The following is a 24,255-nucleotide window of genomic DNA, read 5'->3' as shown; positions in this document are numbered from 1 at the left end:
TCTGCTCCCTTTTGCTGCCTGCCACAGCATCTCACTCCCACCTCTGAGTCCTCCTTTCTTCCCCCTGCCCCTCTCTGCCAATCATCCCTAAGTCCTATTTCCATTGCCAAAACCTGCCTCCTTCCAAACCCAGCTGCTCCTTACCCCCACCCCCCCGCCTTCTGCCTACTGGCCCCTAAGTGGGACGCATCCCATATCTCTGCTCCCCTCACTCAGCTGCTCAGCCCACTGTCTCATCAGCAGAGGCTTATCGATCCCCCACACTCGGCTGTTGTGCTGGGGCCAAGACTCAGACACGCTGTCTGCCCCTGCCAGCTCACACCCAGGCAGGGGGGTCCAGAGGGATCAAAAGCAAACCACAGTTCAACGGGGCCAGTGCAGTGATGGGGGATGAACCAGGGGAGGAGCTGGGGGCCTCGAAGCTTGCGGGCCTCTGGGGAGTGGCAAGGTCCACTGCCAGCACATTGTCCTGGTACATTCTGGGAAGGAGGCCGTGACAGAGACTGCACCCCCACCAACCAGGCAGCTCGCAGACACATTTCATCCGGCTCACATGGGGTTTACAAAAATTCTCTGATTTGCCAGCTTTTAAAAATTGGGAGGTTTCACATGAAAATATGGATTTTTGACTTTTACTGAGAAACAAAGATCTGGTGACACCAGGCCACATCCACACTTGGGAGCTTCAGGGAAGCTGAATCACGGCACCACAGTCCCCACCACTCCCACGAGACTCCGTGACACAGTGGCACGCTGTGACACCACATTGCCGCTCCCAGACCCCAAAACTGGCCCTCTGGCTCTTCCATCCTTGTGTAACTTATCTCCCTCTGGTCCCCAGAAAACTGTTCTCTTTGCCATGCCTTTGCTCCTGCCCTTCCCAGAATCCAGGATGCCTGGACTGTCCAATTACAAACCCTGCCTTGGGAGACATCAAGGTCCTTCTCTCTTCCCACGCAAGCCTCCTGCACACCCCTAGCCTGCCCTGGGCCCCTTCTGGTGGTCTCTAGCCACACCCTTCCAGGCACCAAGTCCCATGCTTCCCTAGGTGTTCCTCAGTTTCCCAAGCCTCTGATATCTGAAACCGGTGCCCCCTGGTCAAAGCCATCCCACCCCATTTGGCCCTCACAGTGTTGTTCAGCTTGTGAACCACTTGACAGCATTTGAAAATTGGCTTTTGCTGAAGTGGCAACCTTCTCTGTATGGCGTCTACCAGCTGGAGCTGAGTAGCCCCTGGGAACCCTCTGGACTGGTGGGTGTGTGTTCTCTAGCTCATCATAGGCCCCGCACCCCTTCCCACCACTGTGGCACTACAGGCACAGACCATCATGAACTCCTTAAGATGAACCTTGCTTTCTTCCTTTGCATCCTGCACAGGCCAGGACCACGAAAGGCCCCTGAGTGTTATGTATTAGATTAAACAAAATTGCAAGAATTGCATTCTGGGGCCTCAGCCCAGATCTAGTTGAGTCCTGGCCTGAGGACAGTGAGAGGGACTCCTCCTAGGCCCGCTGCCAGCCTCTGCCTAGAACAGGGGGCTCACTGGACTAGGCCTTAGGGGAGCAGGGAGTCTCCGGGCCACGCAAGCCCCTAGCAGCCAGGCTTGGCAGGTACATCACACCCAGGCAGTGGACTGAGTATGAGGCAGTGATGGTAACTTAAATTTCTTGAGCACATGCTGTGTGTCAGGCAGCATGCAAAGGACTTTGCATGTTTCAGCTCATTTATTTCACCCAGCAGTCCTATGAGATGGGTACGGCATGATTAGCTCCATTCTACAGAGAGAGAAACTGAGGCATTGGAAAGCAGAGCAGCTTGCCAGTGATCACATGACTACCAGGCCATCTGGTGCCCATCACACGGTCCTGCCTTCCAGTAGGGACTGTGGTCGCTGGAGAGCCATGCCCTGTCGAGGCAGCGGTCACTGCCCTCTGGCGCTGGCCCCGTGATGCCAGGTGGCCTGAATATTCCAGAAGTGTGAATTGGCATGTGAAAGCTCCCAATATTTAGATATTATCAACTAGTTTTGAAAATTTTAACTGCTCTGGGAGGCAGACCAACACAGATTCAGCTGTCGGGCCTCTAGTTAGTGACCCGATCTGTCACATCCCATCCACACCTGTTGTCCCGAGTCTGTGATATTGGGAGGGCCAGGGTGCTTGGCCCAGAGCCCAGCATGTAGTAAGTAGGTGCTTGTCAAATGTCACAGCGTCTCACCGTCTTCTTCCAAGTTTCTACATCAAAAAATGGTTCTCATTGCTCTTCTTCCCAAGGGACGTGTAAAAGGCCATTAAAGGTCTCCTCCGCATAAAACATTCAAGTTCAGGTGCTCCAGGGAGGAGCACGTTCAGTTCCCAGAGCTAGGCCTCAAGAAAGATCAGAATTAGGCCTGTACCCTGTCCTTGAAGGTCTTACATCCACATGAGGACAGGCACACACCTGTGGATGCTCACCGGCTAGAGGTGCAGGGTTCCAGCTGGTAAGCCCAGCTCCGAGAGCCCAGAGGAGGACCCTCAACTCCACCTGAGGGGGGAAGAGGGGAAGAAGGGATGGGGGGGCAGGGGATTCCTGGAGGAGTCAGCCCCTGAGCCAGTGCCTGAAGCCTGCATGTTGGCGCCTAGGCAGCAACGGCTCAATCCCCAAGGCCCCCCATTCTGGATAAACCTTATATCAAGGTGAACCCCCTCCCAGTCAGCCCAGAGCCTCTAGGTCATAACAGAACCTATGGAGTGTGGGCGCCTTCAGCATGGCCCCCACAGGCTGCATATGTATGAGGCCCAGCTTCTGTGCAGATGGGCTGGCTCCAGCTGGGTGCCCGAGCTGGGGTCTGCTTTTAGGGGGCCTGCCCGGCCTTCAGCACTCGGCCTAGCCACACTGCTTGCTCCCAGCGTTCTCCGGGTGTTGTCAGCTATGCTTAAGGCAGGCGTTTGTCTCTGGGGAAAGTGCTTCATGAATGCAAATGCCCACACCTCTGCTGGGATTGTTGTCATAACAGAGCTGCACCACCATTAATCTTTGCTGAGTGGCGCGTGCGCTCATTGGAAGAGAGATGTCATTCGACACCGGGGCCAAGGAGGAAAGTGGGCTTGCAAAGTCAATTAAGTTACATAGATTGAAATAATATTAATATTGTCGTATTCAGAATGCATGACGGTCTCAACATGGTTGGTTCTTGTCAGTTGTGTAAAGAAGGACAGTATAGTCGGGTTGTGAACAAGGAAGGATGCTCCCATTCACCACACGCCAACCAGAGGGTTTCAAGGTGTCCCTTTGAAAACCCGTGACAGAGGGGCTTGAGGCAGCGTCCACAGAGGCCTAATGGTAACTCTAGTTAAGTGGGGAAGGAAAAACCCCAAGGAAGCAAGGAAGCACACATACACAGCTCTGAAGGGTAAGGGAGTAGGAGGAGTTTTACCCTGGATTCTTTTTTCTTTTTTTTTTTATTTTTAAGATTTTATTAATTAGAGAGCAAAAGCAAGGTGAGGGGCAGAGGGAGAAGCAGACGCCCCACTGAGCAGGGAGCCTGATACACGGCTGGGACCCTGGGGTCATGACCTGAGCTGAAGGCAGATGCTTTACCAACTGAGCCACCCAGGTGCCCCCACCCCGAACTTCTTGGAAGCCAGCCCAGGGAGGGAAATGGGGAGGACTAAATGCCTGCTTATTGTGGCTCTTGAAGCAACAGAATCTTGTCCCTGTATCCATGCCCATATGCAGATCTTTACTGCGGGGACACCAAGGAACACAGGCCTACAAAGTCCTCAGGCCGGCTTCCTGTACACTACATGTGCATCTCACGTGGGTTCTGACCTCGCCCCCAAGGTGTGGTGATGGGGACGTCAACATGTTGGTAAATATGGAGGAAAAGTCTGAAAGGACACCTGTGCAGGACCTCCCACAGCGATCACCTCTGGGGGTGAGGGGGGGAGTGAGGACTCAGGGAAAACTAGAAATGGGATCAGAGCTCCACCCAGGGCAAGTCATTCTGTCAGTGGTCTAGCCTGACCCAAAGGGAGATGCCAGGCAGAGTGGCTCCCCGCACACCAGCAGCATGACCTCGGGGAAGGCTGAGCTTCAGTGTCGTCATCTGCAAGAGGGGCTCTGAGGCCCACGGCTGTGTGAGATGATGCAGCCTTTTGTGTTTTTCATACTTGGAATCCCCAGTGAAGTGACTACTACTTGCTCCCAGCCAGGGAGCCCACTCTGATGATCCTTGGGCCAAATCCACATACAGACATGGCTTGTTTGGCCTGCGGAGTGTTGGAAACTTGCCAGATTGAAGCACCGTCAGGCAGAGCCTGAGCCTCCCGGCTCCCCACGCACCCCCATCACATCCTGAGGTTCCACCTTAATGCATCTCTCCCCCACCTGCCTGGCCCCTGCAGGCCTGAGAACCAGGCACCCTGCCTCAACCTGCTTCCCTCCTTCTGTCCCCTCCCCCGCCAGACGTCTTGGCGGGAGCTAGGCAGCAGCCGGCTAGAGGTCAGGTGGTGCTCCAGGCTGTCCGTGGAATGTAGACAAACACACTTCGGAAGCCAGACATCTCATTGTGAGAGCCCGGGTGCCCACCTCGTGACTGCGCCGGACCGGAAGGCCTCCCCACCACCCCCGTCACCTCTTGAAATGAGAGTGTTTCTGTGTCGCCAGATGTTTCCGTGGTGGTAATTGTGCAGAACGAGTCGTTGAAGCTGCCCGTGCTGTCCTTCTCGAATAGCTGTCTCCTGATTAATTCACAGCACGCACTTGCTCTGTGCCTCCACTAAACAGAGAACACATCCATATAAACATGTAAAAGAGTGCTTTGAGAATCGACTTTTCTGACAGTCGGCAAATAGTAGCCTGCCATCCCGCAATTGGATGATTGAAGCCGAGTTCCTGTGGTGTAACACGGGCTTGATGCTTCTCCTTCTAAATTGCTACGGAAATCTCTGTGGCCGTAACTTGGTGAACTAGAAATTTAGTTAGAGCTTACTCGCCAAGCTGCAGGAAGGCAGAGGGTGGGGAATGAGTAGAGATGGACACCCCTGGGGTCTCAGATCCTATATCTCAAAAGCAGATCAACAGCCAAAGCAAGGTGGAAACTGATCTAGAGGTGAAACAACAGGCTGCCATTTTTCTGATCAGATTTATTCTCAGGAAGCCATCAGAGAGCAGTGCCATCCTGGAGAAGAATACGTGTGTTCATGCTCTTGCAGTTCCAAAGCAAGTGTTGAGTGCCAGCTATGTGCCGGGTACCTGTTGGGCCCTTGGACAAGACTGGTAGGGCCTCCACTGTCTTGGAGCTGAAATTTGAGTTGGGGGGGTGGGGAGACAGTATCTAAGCTAAAAAGCTGATAAGACCGTTTCAGAGACAGGAAGGAAATCAAACAGAGCGACAGGAGAGAGGGGATTGGGTGGGCCGGGGGCTCAAGAGGAAGTCACTCAGGAAGATCTCTGGGAAGACAAGAGGGAGTCCGCCTTGCAGGTGTCTGGGGCAGAACATTGCAGCCCAATGCACAGGTCCCAGGGTGGCCTTGAGCTTTGCAGCATCACAGAGCAGCAGTCAGACCAGTGTGTTGGGAGTGAGGATAAGAGAGGGAATGTGATAGGAGCCAGGGTCAGAGAGGTCTGCAGGGGCCAGATCACATGGGCCTCATTTTTCACTGAAGGGAGCTGGAATTTAATCTCAGTGTAGTGGGAAATTGCTGGGCCATTTTAAGCAGGGGGCTGCCGTGACCTGATAAGTTGTTAAAAAAAGAAAAAAAAGAAAAAAAAGACTGGCCGCTGTGTAGACAAAAAAGTGTGTTTGTGTTGAGCAGGAGCACAGTGACAGTGCAGAGAAGAAACAGAGGCCAATTGGGAGGCTCTGATCTTTGTCTCAGGGAGAGATGGTGGCCACCCTGGGGTGACAGGCAGCAGATGCTCAGGGACAAGGGGTCAGAGATTCGGGAGGGGTTTTGGAGGTAGCCCGCAGGGGGCTTCCGACAGGTAGGATTCATAAGTGAGAGAACAAGAGGAATTAAGGAGGACTCCTAGGTTGAGGCATCTAGTTGAATGCTGGGACCACTCTTAAGATGGGCGAAGACCAGATTTGGAAAAGTGGATCAAGAATTCGGTTTGGGGGGATCCCTGGGTGGCGCAGCGGTTTGGCGCCTGCCTTTGGCCCAGGGCACGATCCTGGAGACCCGGGATCGAATCCCACATCGGGCTCCCGGTGCATGGAGCCTGCTTCTCCCTCTGCCTGTGTCTCTGCGCCTCTCTCTCTCTCTCTCTGTGACTATCATAAATAAATAAAAATTAAAAAAAAAAAAAAAAAAAAGAATTCGGTTTGGGTTTGTGGCTCAGTTGGCTAAGCGTCCAGCTCTTGATTTTGGTTCAGCTCATGATTTTGGGGTGCTGGAATTGAGCCCCGTGTCAGGTGGGCTCCATGCTAGGGGTGGAGTCTGCTTAGGATTCTCCCTATCTCTCTGCCCCTCCCTTCCCCCTTGCTCACTCTCTTGTTCTCTTGCTGAAGGAAGGAAGGATGGATTCTGTTTGGAGCATGTTATAAGGTTGAGACGCCTGTTTGATATCCCAGAAGAGAGGTCATGCAGTCACTTGGCCTGGTGGAGAGTTCAGGGTTGGAGATTAAAATAATTAAGCGAAATTAAAATAATCAGGAGTCATCAACACAAAGATGGTATTTGGGACCTCGAGCCTGGATGAGAACACCTAGTGAAAGGGTGCGGGGAGAGCTGGAAGCCTGGGATGGAGCCCCAGGGCAGGCAAAGAGGAGGAAAAGCAAGGACCCTGGTGCTGCAGCAGTGAGAGCAGAGGCCAGAGGGAAACCAGGTGAGCACAGGGCTCAGAAGCGCCGAAGGAAATCTGTAGAAGGGGAGTAACCTGCTGAGCCACCACCCCAGTTGAGGACTGTGCATCTCCCAGTGGATCTGGCAACCTGCTGAACCCTACAACTTATCAGCCAAACCAGGACACTTTAGAGGGTGGAAAATGGGTTTTATGAGTGATTACACCAGGACAACAGGACAACATCCGACTTGTCCCAGACTAACAAGGAAGCTTCATCACCCCGGCGATTGGAGCCTTGCCAAGGAAGGATCCTCATAGAGGCCCAACTCGGGTGAGGCCAGGAGACAAGCGAGGAGGAGCATCCATGACAGTGACCCTCAGAGTTGAACAGACAGATTTTGGGGCACCCCTGCAACAGACCTCTCCTCAGCATAAAAATGAATAAAACTATGAATTCACACAACGCAGTGAACCTCACTTCTGCTAAGTGAAAGAAGTCAGGCCAAAAAAAGTACATGGTACAGGTTTCCTTTTATATAAAAATTCTAGAAAAGGCAGCATAATCTGTAGTGACAGGAAGCTGATGGGCGGTTGCCTGGGGGTGGGAGTCGTGGGCAGGGTGGGATTCCCTAGAGGTACAAGGAAACTCTGGGGGTGACAGATGTGGAGATGATCCACCTTAGTGTATACATGTGTTGAAACTTACCAAGTTGTACGCACGATTTACGGTATGAAGCACATATTCTATTTCTCGAGAAAGCTGTTTTTAAAGAAAGAGTTTTGCTCTAAAGGGGAATGGACAAACAGGGCAGTAGCAGGAGGAGGTGTGATTATATTTTAAGCACGAACAAAGAAACATTCAATGCCCGCGTGCTGTGGGGGCGCAAGGGTTGTGGGGAGGAGGAGACGGAAAGGCTAAACCAGGGATCCTTTTGTGAAGGCTTCTGTATATATGTCATGCTGAGGAGTTTGGAATCCATCCCATCGGCCTGAGGTTCTCCACCGTCCATGTGCCAAAGAATCAGCCAGAAAACTGTCACCAGGACAGCACCACACCACATCCCCTCCACCCACCTCCGGTTGCAGTTGGGGTGTGGCAGCCTGTGGGCAGGCGGACAGGGCACCGCCTCAAGTGTTCCCAGGTCATTCTGCCTTTCAAGAGCCACCAGTGCCCTCAGCTTGTGTGCTGAGGAGCCAGTGCCCCTAGGGGCAAACTTCATCAGCAGGAAAGGGGGTCAGTGGATAGATACCCCAGCCTCCCACCTTGGGAGGGACGCTTCTGAGGTGCGTTCTGTGGGTTCCTCCGAGTGCCCCAGTGGGATGCCCCATCTGCATACAGGAGGGACCAGCTCAAAAACTGTTGGGGGGTTTTCCCCTATCTTATTCCCCCTACTCCCTCTTGGGAACAGCTTCCAAATAAACAACGTGCGCTCAACCCCTGCCTCAGGCTCTGCTTTCAGGGCATCCAAAATATGACCCCCATGGAACCAGGGGCTCTGCATTTCATGTGCACATCAGGCTTTCCTGAAGCAGAGGTCCCAGGAACCATGTATTAAAGAACAGGCAGCAAGAAACAAGAACAATTTGACAAAGAGGAGTGACCAGGCCAGCTCTGCTCTTGTGGAGCGTGAACTCTGGCAATGTGAAGTTGAGGTTGAAGGCAGCGAGAGACAGGAAGCAGGCAGACCAATTAGCAGGCTATTACCAATGTCCCAGCAGGGAGTAATGGTGAGAAGGCAGCAATTGGGGCCGTCTCTTTGTGAACATCCTTTGATTTATAGAGTCTGTAAGGGTTCACCCAGAAATGACACTGGCTTTATTTAACATCCCTGGTGCTATAGTTTTTTTTTTTTTTTTTTAAGCTCATGTTTCTAGCACTCCCCATTTTTCTTTTGGATCTCCTACTTCCAAAATGTGATATGTCCGCCTGATGCCACCACGCATCTTCATTTTGTCAAATCTTGTGTTTTCAGGATCTCGACATCGGTGCCAAGAACGTGAAGCTTTATGTCAATAAAAATCTCATCTTTGATGGCACGTTAGACAAAGGAGGTGGAGAGGCCCCGGCTGACCGCAGCATCCCGGTGGTCCTGAAACCCAAGAGCGACGAGAACAGGGGAAGGGCCCTGGGTGCCCTCTCGGGAGAAAGCAGAGATGCCCGCAAGATGGCTGGCACAGATGGGGAGCTCTCGCAGCCAGCTGGAGCAAGAGCGGATGTAAAGGTTTCTTCCCAAGGAAAGTTATTTGGCGAAAAGATGAATCCTTCCGACAACACGAAGGACAGTTTGTCCAAGTTAGATGAAGACACGAGCTGCTCAGCAGCCCCAGCCTCAATGGGTGGCGTGCCCAGTGCTCCCCTGCTCTGCCCCACTGTGGAACGCCCTCCCCTTGACCCAGAGCTCTCTCTGACCCAACAGCTGGAAAACCTCATGGGCAGAAAAGTCTCTGAGCCGCCAGCAAAAACCCCATCCTGGTTGCAACCTTCTGTCACAGGGAAGGGCAGGAAGCAGGGAGATAGGAAGCCCAAACCCCTCTGGCTGAGTCCTGAGAAGCCACTGGACTGGGGAGGCCAACTTCCATCAGACTCCATCATTAACATTATGGGGGAGGATCCTAAAGAGACAGAGGTTGGAGATAAAGGCCCCAGGCGTGAGCCAGGGCGGTCAAGCAGCTGGAATGTCATTGCTGGGGAGAGAGCCCAGAAGGTGACCCCCAAAGTCAGTGACAACTTTGACATCTTTAACCAGCCCTCCAGCAGGGAACACCCTGCTAGTGGGAGGAGGGGCCCGAGGAAGGACACCCTCCTGAGCAGTCACAGCGATGGCCAGCCAACTGGCAGAGGTAAGCTCGAGAAGCAGCCTGACTCAGGTGCCACCACACCTGAGCTCAGGCCGCTGACTGGCATGATACCATTTGGCTCCGTGGACCTCTGTTGCTTCATCTGCAAGGCAAGGAGGTTCTTCTCAACCCATGGTCACAAATTCACTGTCTCTGGTGCCACAGAGGTGGCAGCAATGAGCGGAACGAGCAAGAGCCATTCTGCATGTTAAACTCCTCAATATACTTGTCATTGCCACCAAGTTATATCCCCTTTGCTCATTTCTCTTGCAATGTGGTCTTTCCAGTCTAGGCTCTGTTACTCCACCTCTGATGGAGACATAGGTCTCTAATGACTTCACTTTATTCTTAAGCATACCATCAGAAAAATAACACAAATGTGATGATAAATAGCATTTGGCACTTGCCTGGGTGTGGGAAGTACTGTAGGGAGTGGTGAGGTCTGTGGTGCTGGAGAGGGGCAGCTGCTCCTCCACTTTCTGGCATTCAGCAATGCGAGGCCAATGTGCCAGACCTCCCTTCTCCTTTTTTAAAGAGAAATCAGAACTGTAGAATATTATTCTTCAATATTGGCACTGGATTGAGATTATTTTTAAACCTGTATGTGGGTCAAAAAAAAAAAATCTGCTGGGAGGACTCACCTGGTGTGTGAACTTTGCAGTAGATTATATCTGAGGAATCTTTGAAAGGTTGGGTTTCTAAATATTTGCACTCAGATTTGGCTACTGGGAGGGTATGTAGCACAGCTGCTAGGAGTCAGACCATTTGAATCCAGCCTCTGCCATTTCTAGGTCTGGTACCTCTAGGCTGGGACTTACAGACCCGGGCATATCCACTTTCGGAGCCTCGGCGTCCTCATCTGTAAATGAGAACAAGCCGCCTCCCCCCTTCTCAATGTTGTGAGGCATGAATAAGATGATGAACCAGAGCCTGGTGTGTGGGAAGTGCTCTGCAAGCACCAGATCTTAGATCCTCTGAATGGAACCCCACCCCACCCCGCACTGCTCAGGAGTCAAACCACCTGGGCAGTATCCACCAAACCCCCCCCCATCCCCAATGGGCAAGTTCCGAAACCCCTCCAAGCCTCAGTTCCCTTGTCTGTAAAATGATGCCAATGATGTCCATCTCATGGGAGGGTAAAATGAGACCATATGCGTGCAGCGGTTGGCACAGTACCTGGCCCACGGGAGCACCCAGCAGGAGTTAGCTGCTTCTGTTTATCGTCACCACTGCCCCCGCTCTGTGTTCTGCCTCCTGGTGTGTCTGTATGTGAAGCCAGTGTTTCTGTTCCCTAGTGAATCAGGTCAACATCTAGTCTGTCACTGTCCAGAGGACAGACCCCAAAGGTCTGCATTCAGCCCAAGTCTGTGCTTAGACATGCAGAGAGTTGGTGGCTTCTTTCAGACTCCTGAGGTCACACAGGCCACCGAGGCATGTCTCTCAGATGCCAGGTGCCTTTCCGCCTTCTTCTGGGTAGAGCTGCCTCCCCCACCTCCCCAGCCTTACAAACTTCTGCTGCCCACCCTCACCTGGACTTTACCCTGAGACTGGGTGTCAGGGAGGAGAGCTGAGCAAAAGAACTGAGAAGCTCTTTGAGGGCAGAGACTATGTCCCATCTGTATCGGGGTCCCCAGGACCCAGGTGCCCGACATGTGGTGGGTCCTCTGAAGCATGGAAGGGATGGCGTAAAGAAAAAACTTGGGTGGCTTAATGCATGGCATGTTGTGTTAAGCTAGGCTCTGGCCCAGGCACATTACTCAAATGGTTTAATTCTCACACCATCCCCATTTGACAGATACAGAAAACGTGAGGTTTAAGTAACTGTCCTCAGGTCACACAGCCAGGAAGGGCTAGAGCAGGATCTGAACCCAGGCCATCCTGCTCCAGCATCCATGCCTTGAATTACTAACCCTATAGAGCCCCATTACCGCAGCCTCCTGACCAGGGAGAGCCAGGCAATCTAGAGCCTTTCTGGTAAACAGACCCACAGAACCTCTGGGAGCTCCAAGGTGAAGGGTGTTATTCTAACCTGTCCACATTCAGAAGATTTTTGTCTCATTTTAATTTCTTTCCAGGCATTTCACTGCTTGGCTTAATGACACATTGAGAACCAAGCCCTGGAGATTTAATGCTTGTTAAGCCAGTCATGCTAAAAAGGAAAGTTGCTTAGAAATTTTAAATTACCCATTACATAGAGCCAAATCCCACAGCCATGCCCTTCAGGAAAGGCATGGGCCTGGGCCCTCCAATTGCTTGTAGAATGAATGGCCGCCTGGGTTCTTCCCTGGCGCCAGAGCCATTGTTGTCACAGAAAGAGAGAGCCCGAAATCCTTTTGTCCAACAGAGCATCTCATTGTAATGTCATCTGCATTTTGCAAGTGTCGGCAATAGTGGGGGTCCATGAGCTAGAGGTGAAAAAAATCGCACCTGCCCAGTTTGAGCACAAGACCTCCAGAGGCAGGAAGTGTGACCACCCATCAGCTGAGATTGGAAAGAGGAAGCAGAAAGCCAGGGGGTGCCCAGGACACTTCTCCCTGACTCCCCAGGGCTGCTGGGCCCTGCCTCTGCCACTGTTCCTCACTCTTCCTTTCTCTGCTCTGTGCATAGGGCAGGAAAGGCCCGCAGCCCAAGAGTGACAGCTGCCCGGCTCTGATGCCCAAAGTCTCAGGGGAGACGCTGATTGGCCGACGTGGGTCAGGTGTCCACCCCTTGTCCAATCAGCTGCGGCTGGAGGGCTGGTCACCTTGAACTCACATGGCTCTGTTGTGTCTCACTGCATTCCTTCTCGTTCCCCCTTTTAGTAACGGTTAGCACATACCACACCGTGGTGCTCTTGATTTTTATAAGCTTGGGTTTTGAACTTCACAGTTTGCCCCCGCCAAGGGGTAGTTTTAAAGTCTTCCATACTGTCATCTTATGCTGATGGTCCCCACCCCCCCACCCCCCAGACTGTGTTGGGTGCAGATTAAAGCAGCAGCTTTCTGGTGTCCATTCCAAGCCATGGGTAGGAATATTGACAAAGATAAAGCTCAGATCCTTGCCGCCCCCACCTCCTGACTCCCGGGGACTAGTGAGTGATGTGTTCTCCTGCAGACAGTGCCCTCAGCCTGCTGTCACAGCCCAGAGATCCAGGAGCAAGCCCTGCACCTCTCTGTTTTCAAAACCCAGAGCGTACATCTCGGAGAATAAATCCGAAAGCAGGTGCAGAGCGAGAGCAAAGTCCTGCCTTTCTTGCCAACCCAGGCCAAGTCCCTGACACATGACGTCTGTTTGCTGTCCTCGGCTCACTTACAGACCAACCCAGGCCATTCATTGCAGTTGATGGAAATCAAATCCCAATAAACTGATGTCATGACGATTCATCTGGGAAGTTCTTTCTGCCAGATGTTAAGCCTCACACCTGGAGGAGAGGAAGCAACTCCTGGGGTCTTTTTATTCATGGCAGATGAGAAGGAGGGGAGAGGGGAGGACAGGTATACAGAGCTGACAGGTGGAGGGGGGAGTCCCTGGGCTCCTGGGCCCAAACCCACAGGTTGTGTAATGGTGATGCCAGCCGTCTGTCCCTGGGCTGACAAGCACGCACTGAGCACTCCTGTGCGCCACGTTCTATGCTAGGCATTGATTGGGACAGTCTAGGGAGCAGGGCAAAGAAGTCCTCCCCGAGGAGGATGGGGACAAGGAGGGCCAGCAGGGCAGAGGGCACCACAGGATGGGCAGGAAGAGGTTTTGTCTGTGGAATAGAAAGGCCCACACGGCGGAGCTGATCTTTAGGGAGGTTAGTGAAGCTGGAGGGCCTCACCCAGGGCCCTGGTCATTCCCAGCTAGGGGAGACAATGCCAATTGGAGGAATTAGTGGCAGATTCCCTCTCAGGCACAGGGAGCTTGAAGTGACAGAGTGGACACCTCTGGACCTTCGGGGTGGGGGTGGGGGGTCGCTGGGCCCAGAAAGTGGTGGCTGAGGAAGAAAAGCCAGAACTTGCCATAGAAAATTGAGCAGCGCCTGCCTGGCAACTAGAAGCTGGCTGGGTGAGCTCAGAAAGGGAGGGCAGTGTTGAGAGGGGACCCGACAGGGCTGGGCAGAAGCCCGGGGTAGGGCTAGGGGGTGGAGAGGCTGGCAACAGAAGCAGTGGAGAGACAGGAAGCACAAACGCTCCCAAGCCCTGAGCCAGCCCTGAGGGACTGTCAAGTGGAAGACTCCACCTGGAAGTCATCATGATTCTGTATCTGGTTTGCAGAAAGTCAGCTCAGTGGAGGGTTGTGGGAATTTCAGGACTCTTACGGAGGCCACCGGGGCTCTGGCTTCAGGCATGGCTAAATCTAGGGGCTCAAATGACGTCATCGGGACTCTCTCCATCTCCGCTCACGTTCCCTGTGTTGGCTTCGTTATCAGCCAGGATCCCCACCCCTCCACCCCACCCCACCCCACCCCCGCCACTCACAGCATAGCAAAGTGGCCACTGGCACTGTCCAACATCCTGCCCCCTAGGGGCGCCAGTTTAAAGAGAGCTGCTCTCTCTCCATAGCTCCTTTCCCCACCCAGAAGGACAGCTGGCAGCATTCGCCTAATCTGGATGGTCTGATGGTGGGGGCATCCCCAAAGGAAAATCAGGAGGAGGGCAGGTGGGTCTTAGGTGCGCCAAACAGGTAACTCTGCAGAGCCCCCCCCCCCCCCCATAGCAGGGTTGAGGGAAGGTGGGAGTGGGGAGGGCGCAGGGGCTGCAGCCGAGGGAGGGAGAACATAGGGCGGCCTTTGGAGGAAGCCACGAGATCAGGTCCAGCTTCCCTTTTCTTTCCAGTAGGAGAGATTTATGCATGTCTGCAGGCAGACAGAGGGCAAGGTGCCAGTGGGGAAGGGGTGACAGAGGGTTCTGGAGAGAGAGGATAATTGATGAAGCCAGGCCCCCTAGGAGACAGGCAGAAAATGGAGTGCAAGGCACAGTCCAATATGAAAAGAGGAAAAACAGAACGTCAGTGTCCATCAGCTGCTGTTTTTCCAGAATGACACCCTTCCATGGCACTTAGCCACAGCATGGCTGTGAGGACAGGCCGCTGCAGGGGGCGCACGCCGGGGCTCTTCTGTGCTACAGGGAGGAGAGTGCGGCCTTCAGACCTGGCCCCCTGAGGGCCAGGCCCGCGCTCCGCACATGCTGGGACGCAGGCTTCCCTTCTCGAAGCCAGCCTAGCCACACAGAGGAGTAAACTCCTTACCTGTATACCTGTGTTGTTGGCAATTCTTATAGCACTTTTTCTTGGTTATAAAAATAGTACATCTGGGGAGCTCAGAAGATGGGGAGCTGAAGAAGCTAGAAGTCCTCCGGACTCCGCACTCAGAAAGCAGCATGTTTACACGTAGGTGCCCACTGCCCATAACCAGGGTCTGCGGCGGCCGCAAGAGTACAGCTGGCTTCTCCCCACCTAGCATTCTTGTGCGAGCGAGCATTCCACCCATTCTTTGAAAATATCCTGAGTCAGGTGACAGGGCGGCCTCAGAGCAGCCCCTCTGGCTGCTGACTCAGGCGCTGTCGCCAGGCCACCCCGTCCTGGGAGGCTCTGAAGTGTAGGATGGCTTCTCTGCAAAGGTTCTCACACAACAGAAGGTCTGCCCTTGATCTGCATGTGGGCCACATTCTTAGAAAATCCAAAGTACACTGAAAAATATTTTGCATTTTTTGCAAAACAACCAGAATCGAGACTCGGGTAACCATAATCAGTGTTTACCAAGCTGAATGTTGGCGTGTGACCCGAGGCCCAGAGTGTCCTGTGCAGGGCAGGAGAGTCCCATCCTGGTCCCACCCTGGTCAAAGGCCAGGAGGGCCTCTAGGCGTTGAGACAGCTAAGAGCAACACCCCCCCCCACCCCTGATTTCTAGAATGCCCTCCCGAGGGCGACCCACCTAGCCGAGAGCTCCCCAGTTGGGACGATCTGTAAGGGTCCCCACTCGCACACCTGCCGCTAACGGGGCTCCACCCCTCCTTTGTTCTTCCAGAGAACACCCAGTCCGCCAAGACGCCGCTGCGCTCCCAGTGCTGCAGCGAGCAGGAGCACACGCTGCACGAGTCCTGGGACTCCCTCAGCGCCTTTGACCGCTCCCACCGGGGACGCATCTCCAACATGGAGCTGCAGGGGGACATCCTGGACGAGTTCCTGCAGCAGCAGAAGGGCAGCCGGCACGGCGAGCAGCTGCCCCCCGGCAAGGAGGAGAAGCCAGAGCCAAGGAGAGGCCCGGAGGACAGCCCCGGAGAGCCCGACGACGGCAGTGACTTTGAAATCCCTGTCTTGCCTTACGGACAGCGCCTGGTCATCGACATCAAGTCCACGTGGGGGGACCGGCACTATGTCGGCCTCAACGGAATAGAAATATTCAGTTCAGAGGGGGAGCCAGTGCAAATCGCGAACATTTGCGCGGACCCCCCTGACATCAATGTTTTACCTGCCTACGGGAAGGACCCCCGCGTGGTCACCAACCTCATCGACGGGGTGAACAGGACCCAGGACGACATGCATGTCTGGCTGGCCCCCTTCACACTGGGCAAGCCCCACTCCATCTCCATAGACTTCGTGCACCCTTGCCAAGTCGCCCTGATCCGAATATGGAACTACAATAAATCTCGGATACATTCCTTCCGTGGCGTGAAGGACATCACCATGCTGCTAGACGCACAGTGCATCTTTAAAGGAGAAATCGCCAAGGCCTCGGGGACCCTGACGGGAGGTACAGTATGTCTGTAAGAATGTTCTGGAAGCCACTACCTGCTACCCGCTGAGGCTCTGAGGAAAGACAAAAGGCCCTGGCTAGCCAGTGACAGATGGGTCTCTCTTCCTGGGCCTGGCTCACTCCTCGCTTTTTGTAGCGTGGGGGGCGCAAGAGCTGACCTCATTTAAACTCCTCCCCTGGGTGCAGTCCTTACTCCGCGTCTGCCTTGAAGAAGGGGGGATTCTTCTACAAGCGACTTATTTGCGGGTGCTCCCAGGAGAGCCTGTGGTGCAAGGAGAGAGACAGGATGAGAATGGGAGACGCTAGGCAGGGCGAGGGCGAGGGGGAAGCCGAATCGCAGCCTGATCCCGAACGGAGCTCTGGAGCATAACTTGCAGGGTCTGTCCTGCCTTAAGGCAGAGCAGCAGGGCTCCCCAAGGTTGGGGGTGTAACTCCCATGCCCTACCAGGCAAACCTCCAGCTCCCCAAAAGGCATCAGCAGGCACTTGGGTGGGGCCCCAACAGCATCTGCTAAGGTGCCTCCCCCACACCTTAGAAGCATCTCTCATTTCAGGCCGGATCACGATTCTCATTAGGTTAGATCCCTTCATTAGGACTAAGTGGTTCCTGGGGCATGTGAATCCCATTTGCAAATGTGTGAATAATAATAAGGGAGGCTTCCTAACACAAATCAGGAACTGGTGGTGGTTGGGGATGGGGTTTTTAGCACAGAGGTTGGTGGGTCTGGGTCCCTGCTCTCCAAACCATTGTGATTCGGGCGGGGTGAGTTGACTCTTCCTCTCTCCCTGGCATCCCATCCAGCCCCAGAGCACTTTGGAGACACCATCTTGTTCACGACGGACGATGACATTCTGGAGGCCATATTCTGCTCAGATGAGACCTTTGACGGGGATGTGGCGAGCCCCTGCAGCCTGCAGAGCGAGGAGACGCCCAGGAGGCCGAGCACCGCCGACAGCGATGGGGGGGACAGGCCCTACACCCGGGCCGGCTCGTGGGCTGAGGACCGGGTAGGACTGGGGGGAAGGGGGCCCCCGGAGACATTTCTCCTCCTGACTCCGAGTGGAACAGGAGGGATGAAGATGGATGGCCTTTAAGCTGCTGGTGCTACTGTTTTGACATTTCCCATTTTTCTACTTCATTTTTTGGTCCTCTGTGTCATATTTCATTCTCTAATTATGTTTTATTTTTTTATTTTTTTTTAAGCAAAGTGAAGAAAGTATTCAAATTTTAATCAAAGCTAGGAGAAATCAGTTCTGCGTCATCTCTGTAATTTAGAGGTTGGCAGTCTCAGGGGAATTTTTGCTTTGGGTTGCGGTTTGATCGCTCACTGTTGTTTCTGATGGAAAGGACTAGGAACGCTTTTAATAGGCAGCCTTAGAATTAAAATAATGATCACCTCACCATCATTTTCCGCACACGTATGGCGATTCGGTGATAGAGCACCGTGTCACCCTTGCAAGTAGGGATCACCAGTATCCCCATTTGAGAAATCAGGGCTCAGACCCGTTAAGTGACTTGACCAAGGACACACAGCAGGAGCGTAACCAGGCTAGAACTTGAATGCGTGACTCCAAAGTCTGTGTTTTTAACCTCATAAACCAATTTTTTAGGAACTGAAAGACGACATTCAGGGGAAAGGTCAGTCTAAGTGAAGAACCAGTAATCTGGAGAGCCAGGCCCCCCAGGGATGGTCTTGAGGCCCTAGGAGAAAGAGGAGATGGTTACAGAGGGTGGGGGAGGGGAGCGGGGACAGCTGGAAACCAGAGGACCGAAGGCAGGGCCCGGCAAGGTCGTGAGGCTGTGGTGTGCAGATCCCCACTGTGTTCACTGGGGGTAAAAATCCGCAGGGGTAGGCAGAAGTGTCATGCAAGACTAGGGGGTGCTAAGGCCCCTGCTTCTCAGGACAGACGGGAGCTGCTAGTTCATGTTGGTAGTTGTCCTGATTTCTTCCGGGAGGAGCCAGAAATCTGGGCTTTTATGGAAAATGTCCCAATTAAAAACCGTTGGCAACTAAGTGGGAAGGCTTTCAAACCTTCTGTGAGCCACAGCACGTCTGTGGTCTAGAAGTGATTCATGGGTCTCCAGTCGGGAGCTGACCTTGAAGGCTTCCTTTCATGTGCCCAGCGTTTTCCAAATGCTTCTAAGGGTCTCTGATCACATCCAGCCTGGGAGGGACAGGAAGGAATCCTCACTGTCTCAGAGACAAGGAGCCCGTGTTCTGGGAGGCCAGTGTCACAACCCTAGAAAGTGCCAGGGCTGGAGCCTTACCCACCCTGTCTCGGTGTCCAGGTCAGTGCAGCCACCAGGGAGAGATCCACCAGGGAGAGTCCCAGGAGGCTCTGGGAGGGTAGGGAGCCCAGGAAGGCATGAGAAGGCACATGGGCCAGGACAGTAGCCTCCCCTGGTGGCCTGAGGCTGCTTGGTGTTGTGCATGCTCCTGGAAGACCATCTTCCTCACCCTCTTCCCCACAGCCAGGCAAGAAAGGGCCTCAAGAGGCTATGTCTAAGGGGCCAGGCCGAGGGTTCCATGATTCCTGGGACTGAAACACCATCCCCACCAAAAAACTCTAACACCCGGACAGCCAGCTTCCCCTCCTTTTGCATCTCAGCCTCCTTGTCTGCAAAACAGTAAAGGCCCTTTTGCCCTAACTTACGGTGTAGCAATCTAATGAGCAAGATGTACCCATGAGATCTGGGAAGTGGGGTGTGGCTGCCCCCTCTGCCTGCCTGTAGACCAGGGGTTCTTTATCCTGGCTTCCCTTGGGAATCACCGGAGGAGCTTTAAAAAGGCAGATTCCCAGGCCTCTCAGGTTGAGGGCCACTCTCTGTGGTTGAATTTTTCCCCCTTCTTCCCTCCCTCCATCCCTCTCTGCTGATCCTCCTCCCTGCCTCCTTCCTCAGGCTCCCTAGGTAAACATCTATTGGGTCTTTCTCTGCTCCAGAAAATCTGCTCACCTTAGCCAATGGCCTCAAACTCCTCCCCTACCAACAAGAGGTGCTGGCAAGGACTCAGACACACAGGGGTTTCTGGGTCTGCCCATGGTATCAGTCACACAGCTTCCATGGTGGCAAAAAATGCAAGACAAGACACAAGGGAGTATCTGGGGCTCGGGGTGGATAGTAGCATGGCCAGCCAGCTGTACGGGTATCAGAAAAGTCACCTACTTTCCTTCTGCTTCTCCCCTAACCCGTGTGTAGATCCCGGGGCTAGAGCCGCCACCCAGTCCCCCTGTCCCTGAAGTAACCACGCCAGAGCCGGGCATCTACCACGGGATCTGTGAGTATCCTCTTTTGGGACAGTGTCCAGGGGAAGAAGGAGCATCAGGGGCCAGGGAGAGCCATGGCTACTGGGTCAGGGACCCTCGGACAGTTGGGCAGGTTGTACATGGCACAAAGATGCCAAGCCACGGGATGGATGGGGGGTAACACAGCCTAGACTTGGCTCGCTGGTCGTGGCAGGTCTACATCACTGTGGAGGAGGGACACCTCTCTGCAGCAGGCCTTTCCAGAAGGGCACTTTTGTATTTTGAGTGCAGACATCTTATGTGTTAGTTGTAGCCCTGACCCAGGAGGCTGCAGCTAGAGCCCAGAAAGCATAGAACAGACAGGAAGAGATCTGAGGCATCTGTCAGTCCAGTGATTTGGGACCTTCAAACCCAGATGCACACATAAAAGAAAATCTGCATCTTCCCCATTCCAGGTGGGGCGGGGGCAGCAGGAATACTAGCCCAGGGTGCTGGGTCTTCTGAGAAGGCAGAGATTTGGATATTTATGTGAAATCTCCAAAAGTTTAAGTGTTGGGTGGCTAATTTTATGATATTTTAAAAACACCATGTCTGTGGCCTCTGAGCAAACCCCATCCGGGTTTCACTGTGTCTGTTCCCTCTTCTTTTCCCCACTTACCCTTCCAGCTGCTCCCTCCCCGCTCAGTACACATGCTCAGCCAGCACCTGTGGTGCGTCCTGGGGAATCTTCAGACCCCAGGCCCTGGCTTATGGATCTCTCTCCCCTGCCCCGTCCAGGAGACTCTGTCAGCCACTCTTTGCTGGGGTTCCCTGGGGCGAGCTGTTGAGGGAGGGCAGCAAGCAGGATGGGCAGAGGGAGCCCTGGAGCTGCAAAGGCCCCTTGAACCGGTCCTGAGTTGAGTGAGGGGTCAGGGCTCCATGTGTCTGTATCTGCAAGTTTCGGGATGCGGGCTGCCTCTGGGGACAGGCAAGGCCAAGGAAGCAAGGGTGGGAGGACTCAACTGTGAGGCTGTTGGCACTCCCCTCCCCTGGAGGAGTGAGTCCTTCAGTCCCAGGGGTGGGCATGGGACCCGGGCACCACCCCCCAGCAGCCTCAACACCCCTTTCTCGAGGCCTTGCTGCCACCCACTTCTTCCCCAAGAGGCCTGCCCACCTGCCCAGCGAGAACCGTGTCTGCCTCCCTCACTTCCCAAAGACAAATTCCCTCTTAGAAGGGGAAGATACCTGACTTGGAGTCCTCATGGCTCCTCACATTCCAGAACACTCTCTCAATTTCTCTCACTTAGTCTGAGACAACAGAGAATTTCTAGAGCCAGCCTAGGGCAGGCAAGAGCCTGGTTTGGGGCTTGGTTTTGTCTCCCACTCAGGCACCCTGCTGAGGCTTCCCCTGCCGTATCTCAGTGAACACTCCGTTCTTATTGGGTCCATACAGCTGGATCTGGGGGTGCAAATGATGTCATCATGCCTTGGTGTTTCCCTCCCGCTCTTTGCGCTGTCTCGCTCTCTCTTGCCTTTCTCCCACTCGGACCCATCCACACAACAGGTCCCCCTGGAAGCCCTGGCTTTACGTTCACGTTCTGGCCGGCAATCCCAGATAAATGAGAGCCTTGGTTCCCAGGAAGTCCAGCAACGGGTCCAGAATCAGGCCTCCTCGGCCTGGCTTGGTCACCTGCCATCTGTAAGCCAATGGCTGCGGCTCACTGTGGTGGGGAGTGGGGGTGTGTGAGGTGCAAAACTGGGATTGGCCACACCTGAGGCAGAGGCACATCCCTGGAGCCCCGAGACCAGGGTCAGCCGCCCCCTGGAGCCCTGGTAGAGGTCAGAGTGCCACAGCCAGAGAAGGAGGGAAAGGAGGCTGGCGGGAGGCAGCCACCATCCCCTTCATCTGATCATTTCCCCAAAGATGCTGTCTGTAAATGTCCTTCCTGCTGAAGCGGCTTCTGACCTTTCTCAGAAATGTATTTCAATACCTTCGGGAGTGTTGCCCTGGAGCAGAGCTCGGAGCCCTTGTTGCCGTAAGGAACGTGCGATTTCTCAGCTGCTCTGCTCAGTAGGAAGGAGAACCTCCTGACCAAGCATCCTTCTGCACTTTTTGGAGGCATATGATTTCCGAATCTCTCTTGTCTGAACCTTTTTGTTTTCCCCCACTGTCTCAAATCCTCAACCCACTTCACCAGCCTGTGCAAATGGAGAGAGCTTTGATAACGTGACCCGGGGGGATGCGCTGGGGTTGGTAAATATGGCCAATCCTATTAATGTTTTGAAAGGGGATATATGACTTGCTAATTTGCAGATGACACTAATTTTGGGCGTTTTGCAAATATCAGCAGTGATGAATAGGAAAGTAGCTGAGAGAGTTGAAACGTGGGAGAGAAATAACAAAATTAATTTCCATTTATATAAATACTAATTGATACACCAGAGGAAAATGAATATAGAACGTGAATATTAGCTCAAACAGGAGAGCAGGCGCTTTTGGAGCAACCCCAAATTAGATGTCCTTGCAGTCCGTCGTGCCAAGCAAGCAAAGGGGGTGGCTGGGGAGAGGCTGGGGGGCCACCTCTTGTTTTGCCTGGGGGAGGTTGCATTTCTCCCTCACGGTGATCGCCTCATCCAAATCCACTCCCTCTGCCATCGTGCACTCTGCCTCTCGGGACCAGTACCCACAGCCACTTTGTCGCTTGGGTCAAAAACATTGTCTCTTTCCTTCCCTGCAGAAGCCACTGAACATCCTGGTGGTGCTGTCTCCAAGACAGATCCTGAATCTGTCCGCTTCACCCCATTTTCACCAGGGCCACCCCTTGTCCAGGGCACCAGTATCACAACAGCCTCCTCCCTGGTCTCCCTGGAGAACCTGACCCCAACCCAAGTGTATTTTCCAAGATGCAGAGGGGTTGGAGTCAGCTCCCTGCTTCAAAGTCTAACCCTCCCAGTGGCTCCCCACCACAGACAGAAGAAAATCTGGACTTCATGACACGATCTAGCACCCCCCCACACCGGCCCTTCTGACCTCATCTTCTTCCACTGCCCCTAACCACAGGTCAGATTTGTTCCTGTCCCAGAGCCCCTGCTGCCCTCTCAGCCTGGAATGGTCTTCCAGGAATGCTGAGGAATGATGGCTTCCTCCTTATCACCCGGGTCTCAGCTCCAGCATCACCACCTCAAAGAGGCCCTCCCTGACTGCTCCCCCATCCACTTAGTCACTCCCTGACAGGCACTCGTGCCTTCTTGTCTCCATGCTATTTGTGGCTCTGTGGAACTTTCCTATATGTCTGTCTGTTATATGCTCATTGTCCATCTTCACTGCAATGGAAGCTCCCAGAGAGATTCTGCTATGTGTTGATGTCTGGATTTCCAGGACCGAGGACAGGGCTTTGTACATAGTAGATGATCAATGAATATTTGTTTGCCATTCACTATGAACTTGGTGAAACTCAGTGCTTTTATCTTGTTTTGTTTTTAAAGATTTTATTTATTTATTAATGACAGACACAGAGAGAGAGAGAGGGAGAGACACAGGCATAGGGAGAAGAAGGCTCCATGCAGGGAGCCCAATGTGGGACTCGATCCCGGGACCCCAGGACCACACCCTGGGCTGAAGGTGGTGCCAAACCACTGAGCCACCTGGGCATCCCAGTGATTTTATTTTGATTCATTTACCCGTGATTATCTACTGAATACCTACTCTTCAACTCATCATTTATCTAAAAAGAAGAAAAAAACTTTTATTGACTGTCTATTTTCCAGATACTGTCCTAGGCTCTGGGGATACGAAGGCAACAGAGCTCCTCCCCTCAGGGAGCTTCCATCTTAGTGAAAGATGAGAAAACACACAAGTAAATGAATGAAGAATACATTGTCGGGTAGTGACAAGTGCTGTAACAAAAAATAAGGCAGGAGCTGGTAGGGAGGTGGTGCCATTTGAGCGCATATGGTCAGGGAAGGCCTCTCTGAGGAGATGACATTTGAACACCGACTCGAAATGAAAAGGGGTATATCGATTAGCTTTCACTGTAGACCAAACCAACCCAAACTTGAGTGGCTTAGCACAACCACTGTTTAATCCATGACTGGCTCATAATTCCCTGGCTTGCCTGAACCGTCTTTATCTAAGCTGGCTTGGCTGTCCTCTTCAGGGCCTGCTCACGGGTCTGGTCAGCTAGCAGATGGGCTGGCAGCTGAATGACCTCGGATGTCTTCATTCCAAGCAGATGGGAAGCTGTTGGCCAGAGAGATAGGGAGACCAGGCTCACCTGGTTCCTTCACACGGCAGACCTCCCAAGTGTGGTGAGAGAGGACAAGCCCCAGTGCATGTGCGTGCTTTACATCCTCTGCCCGTACCACCTCTGCTTCTCTCCCATTGGCCAAAGCAAATCACCAGGCCCAGACTCAGGGAGTGGACTCAGGGAATGGAGAAATGGGCTCCTGTGTCTGGATGGGAGAAGCAGCAAAGTCACGCTGCAAAGCATGTGTGGCCATTTTGCGTGCCGTTGCTGCTATGAGATGCTAGGATGTGCCCGATCCCATTGCTGGTCACATCTTTTCCATCTACCCCCAAGATGCTCAGGGCTGCCTCGGCCCCATGGAGAGCAGAGGGATCTGAGAATGACTTACAACATGCATGTTGGAAATGACGTGTAAGGGAAGAAGCCGAGCTCCAGGGAGGCTGGGTGGCTTGGCCTCACTTCC

At 53.5% G+C, this 24,255-nt stretch overlaps 1 protein-coding gene across 2 annotated transcripts in view; it reads left to right on the top strand.

Annotated features, from left to right (window-relative positions):
* KATNIP (katanin interacting protein) overlaps window positions 1–24,255 on the top strand; it is a 195,221-nt gene that overhangs the window by 152,352 nt on the left and 18,614 nt on the right. Inside the window, exons 17-21 of one of the 2 annotated variants that reach the window (XM_038539987.1) lie at window positions 8,742–9,609; window positions 14,872–14,955; window positions 15,593–16,318; window positions 17,123–17,328; window positions 19,520–19,598. In XM_038539987.1, the coding sequence (XP_038395915.1) occupies window positions 8,742–9,609; window positions 14,872–14,955; window positions 15,593–16,318; window positions 17,123–17,328; window positions 19,520–19,598 (1,963 nt within the window). The remainder of the gene's footprint in view (window positions 1–8,741; window positions 9,610–14,871; window positions 14,956–15,592; window positions 16,319–17,122; window positions 17,329–19,519; window positions 19,599–24,255) is intronic. The other variant, XM_038539988.1, reaches the window with a different exon arrangement.

This window comes from Canis lupus, chromosome 6, assembly GCF_011100685.1.
Source record: "Canis lupus familiaris isolate Mischka breed German Shepherd chromosome 6, alternate assembly UU_Cfam_GSD_1.0, whole genome shotgun sequence".
Classification (NCBI taxonomy): domain Eukaryota; kingdom Metazoa; phylum Chordata; class Mammalia; order Carnivora; family Canidae; genus Canis; species Canis lupus.
The sequence above is the reverse complement of the archived record's forward strand: the minus strand, read 5'-3'. Positions and strand labels throughout refer to the sequence as shown.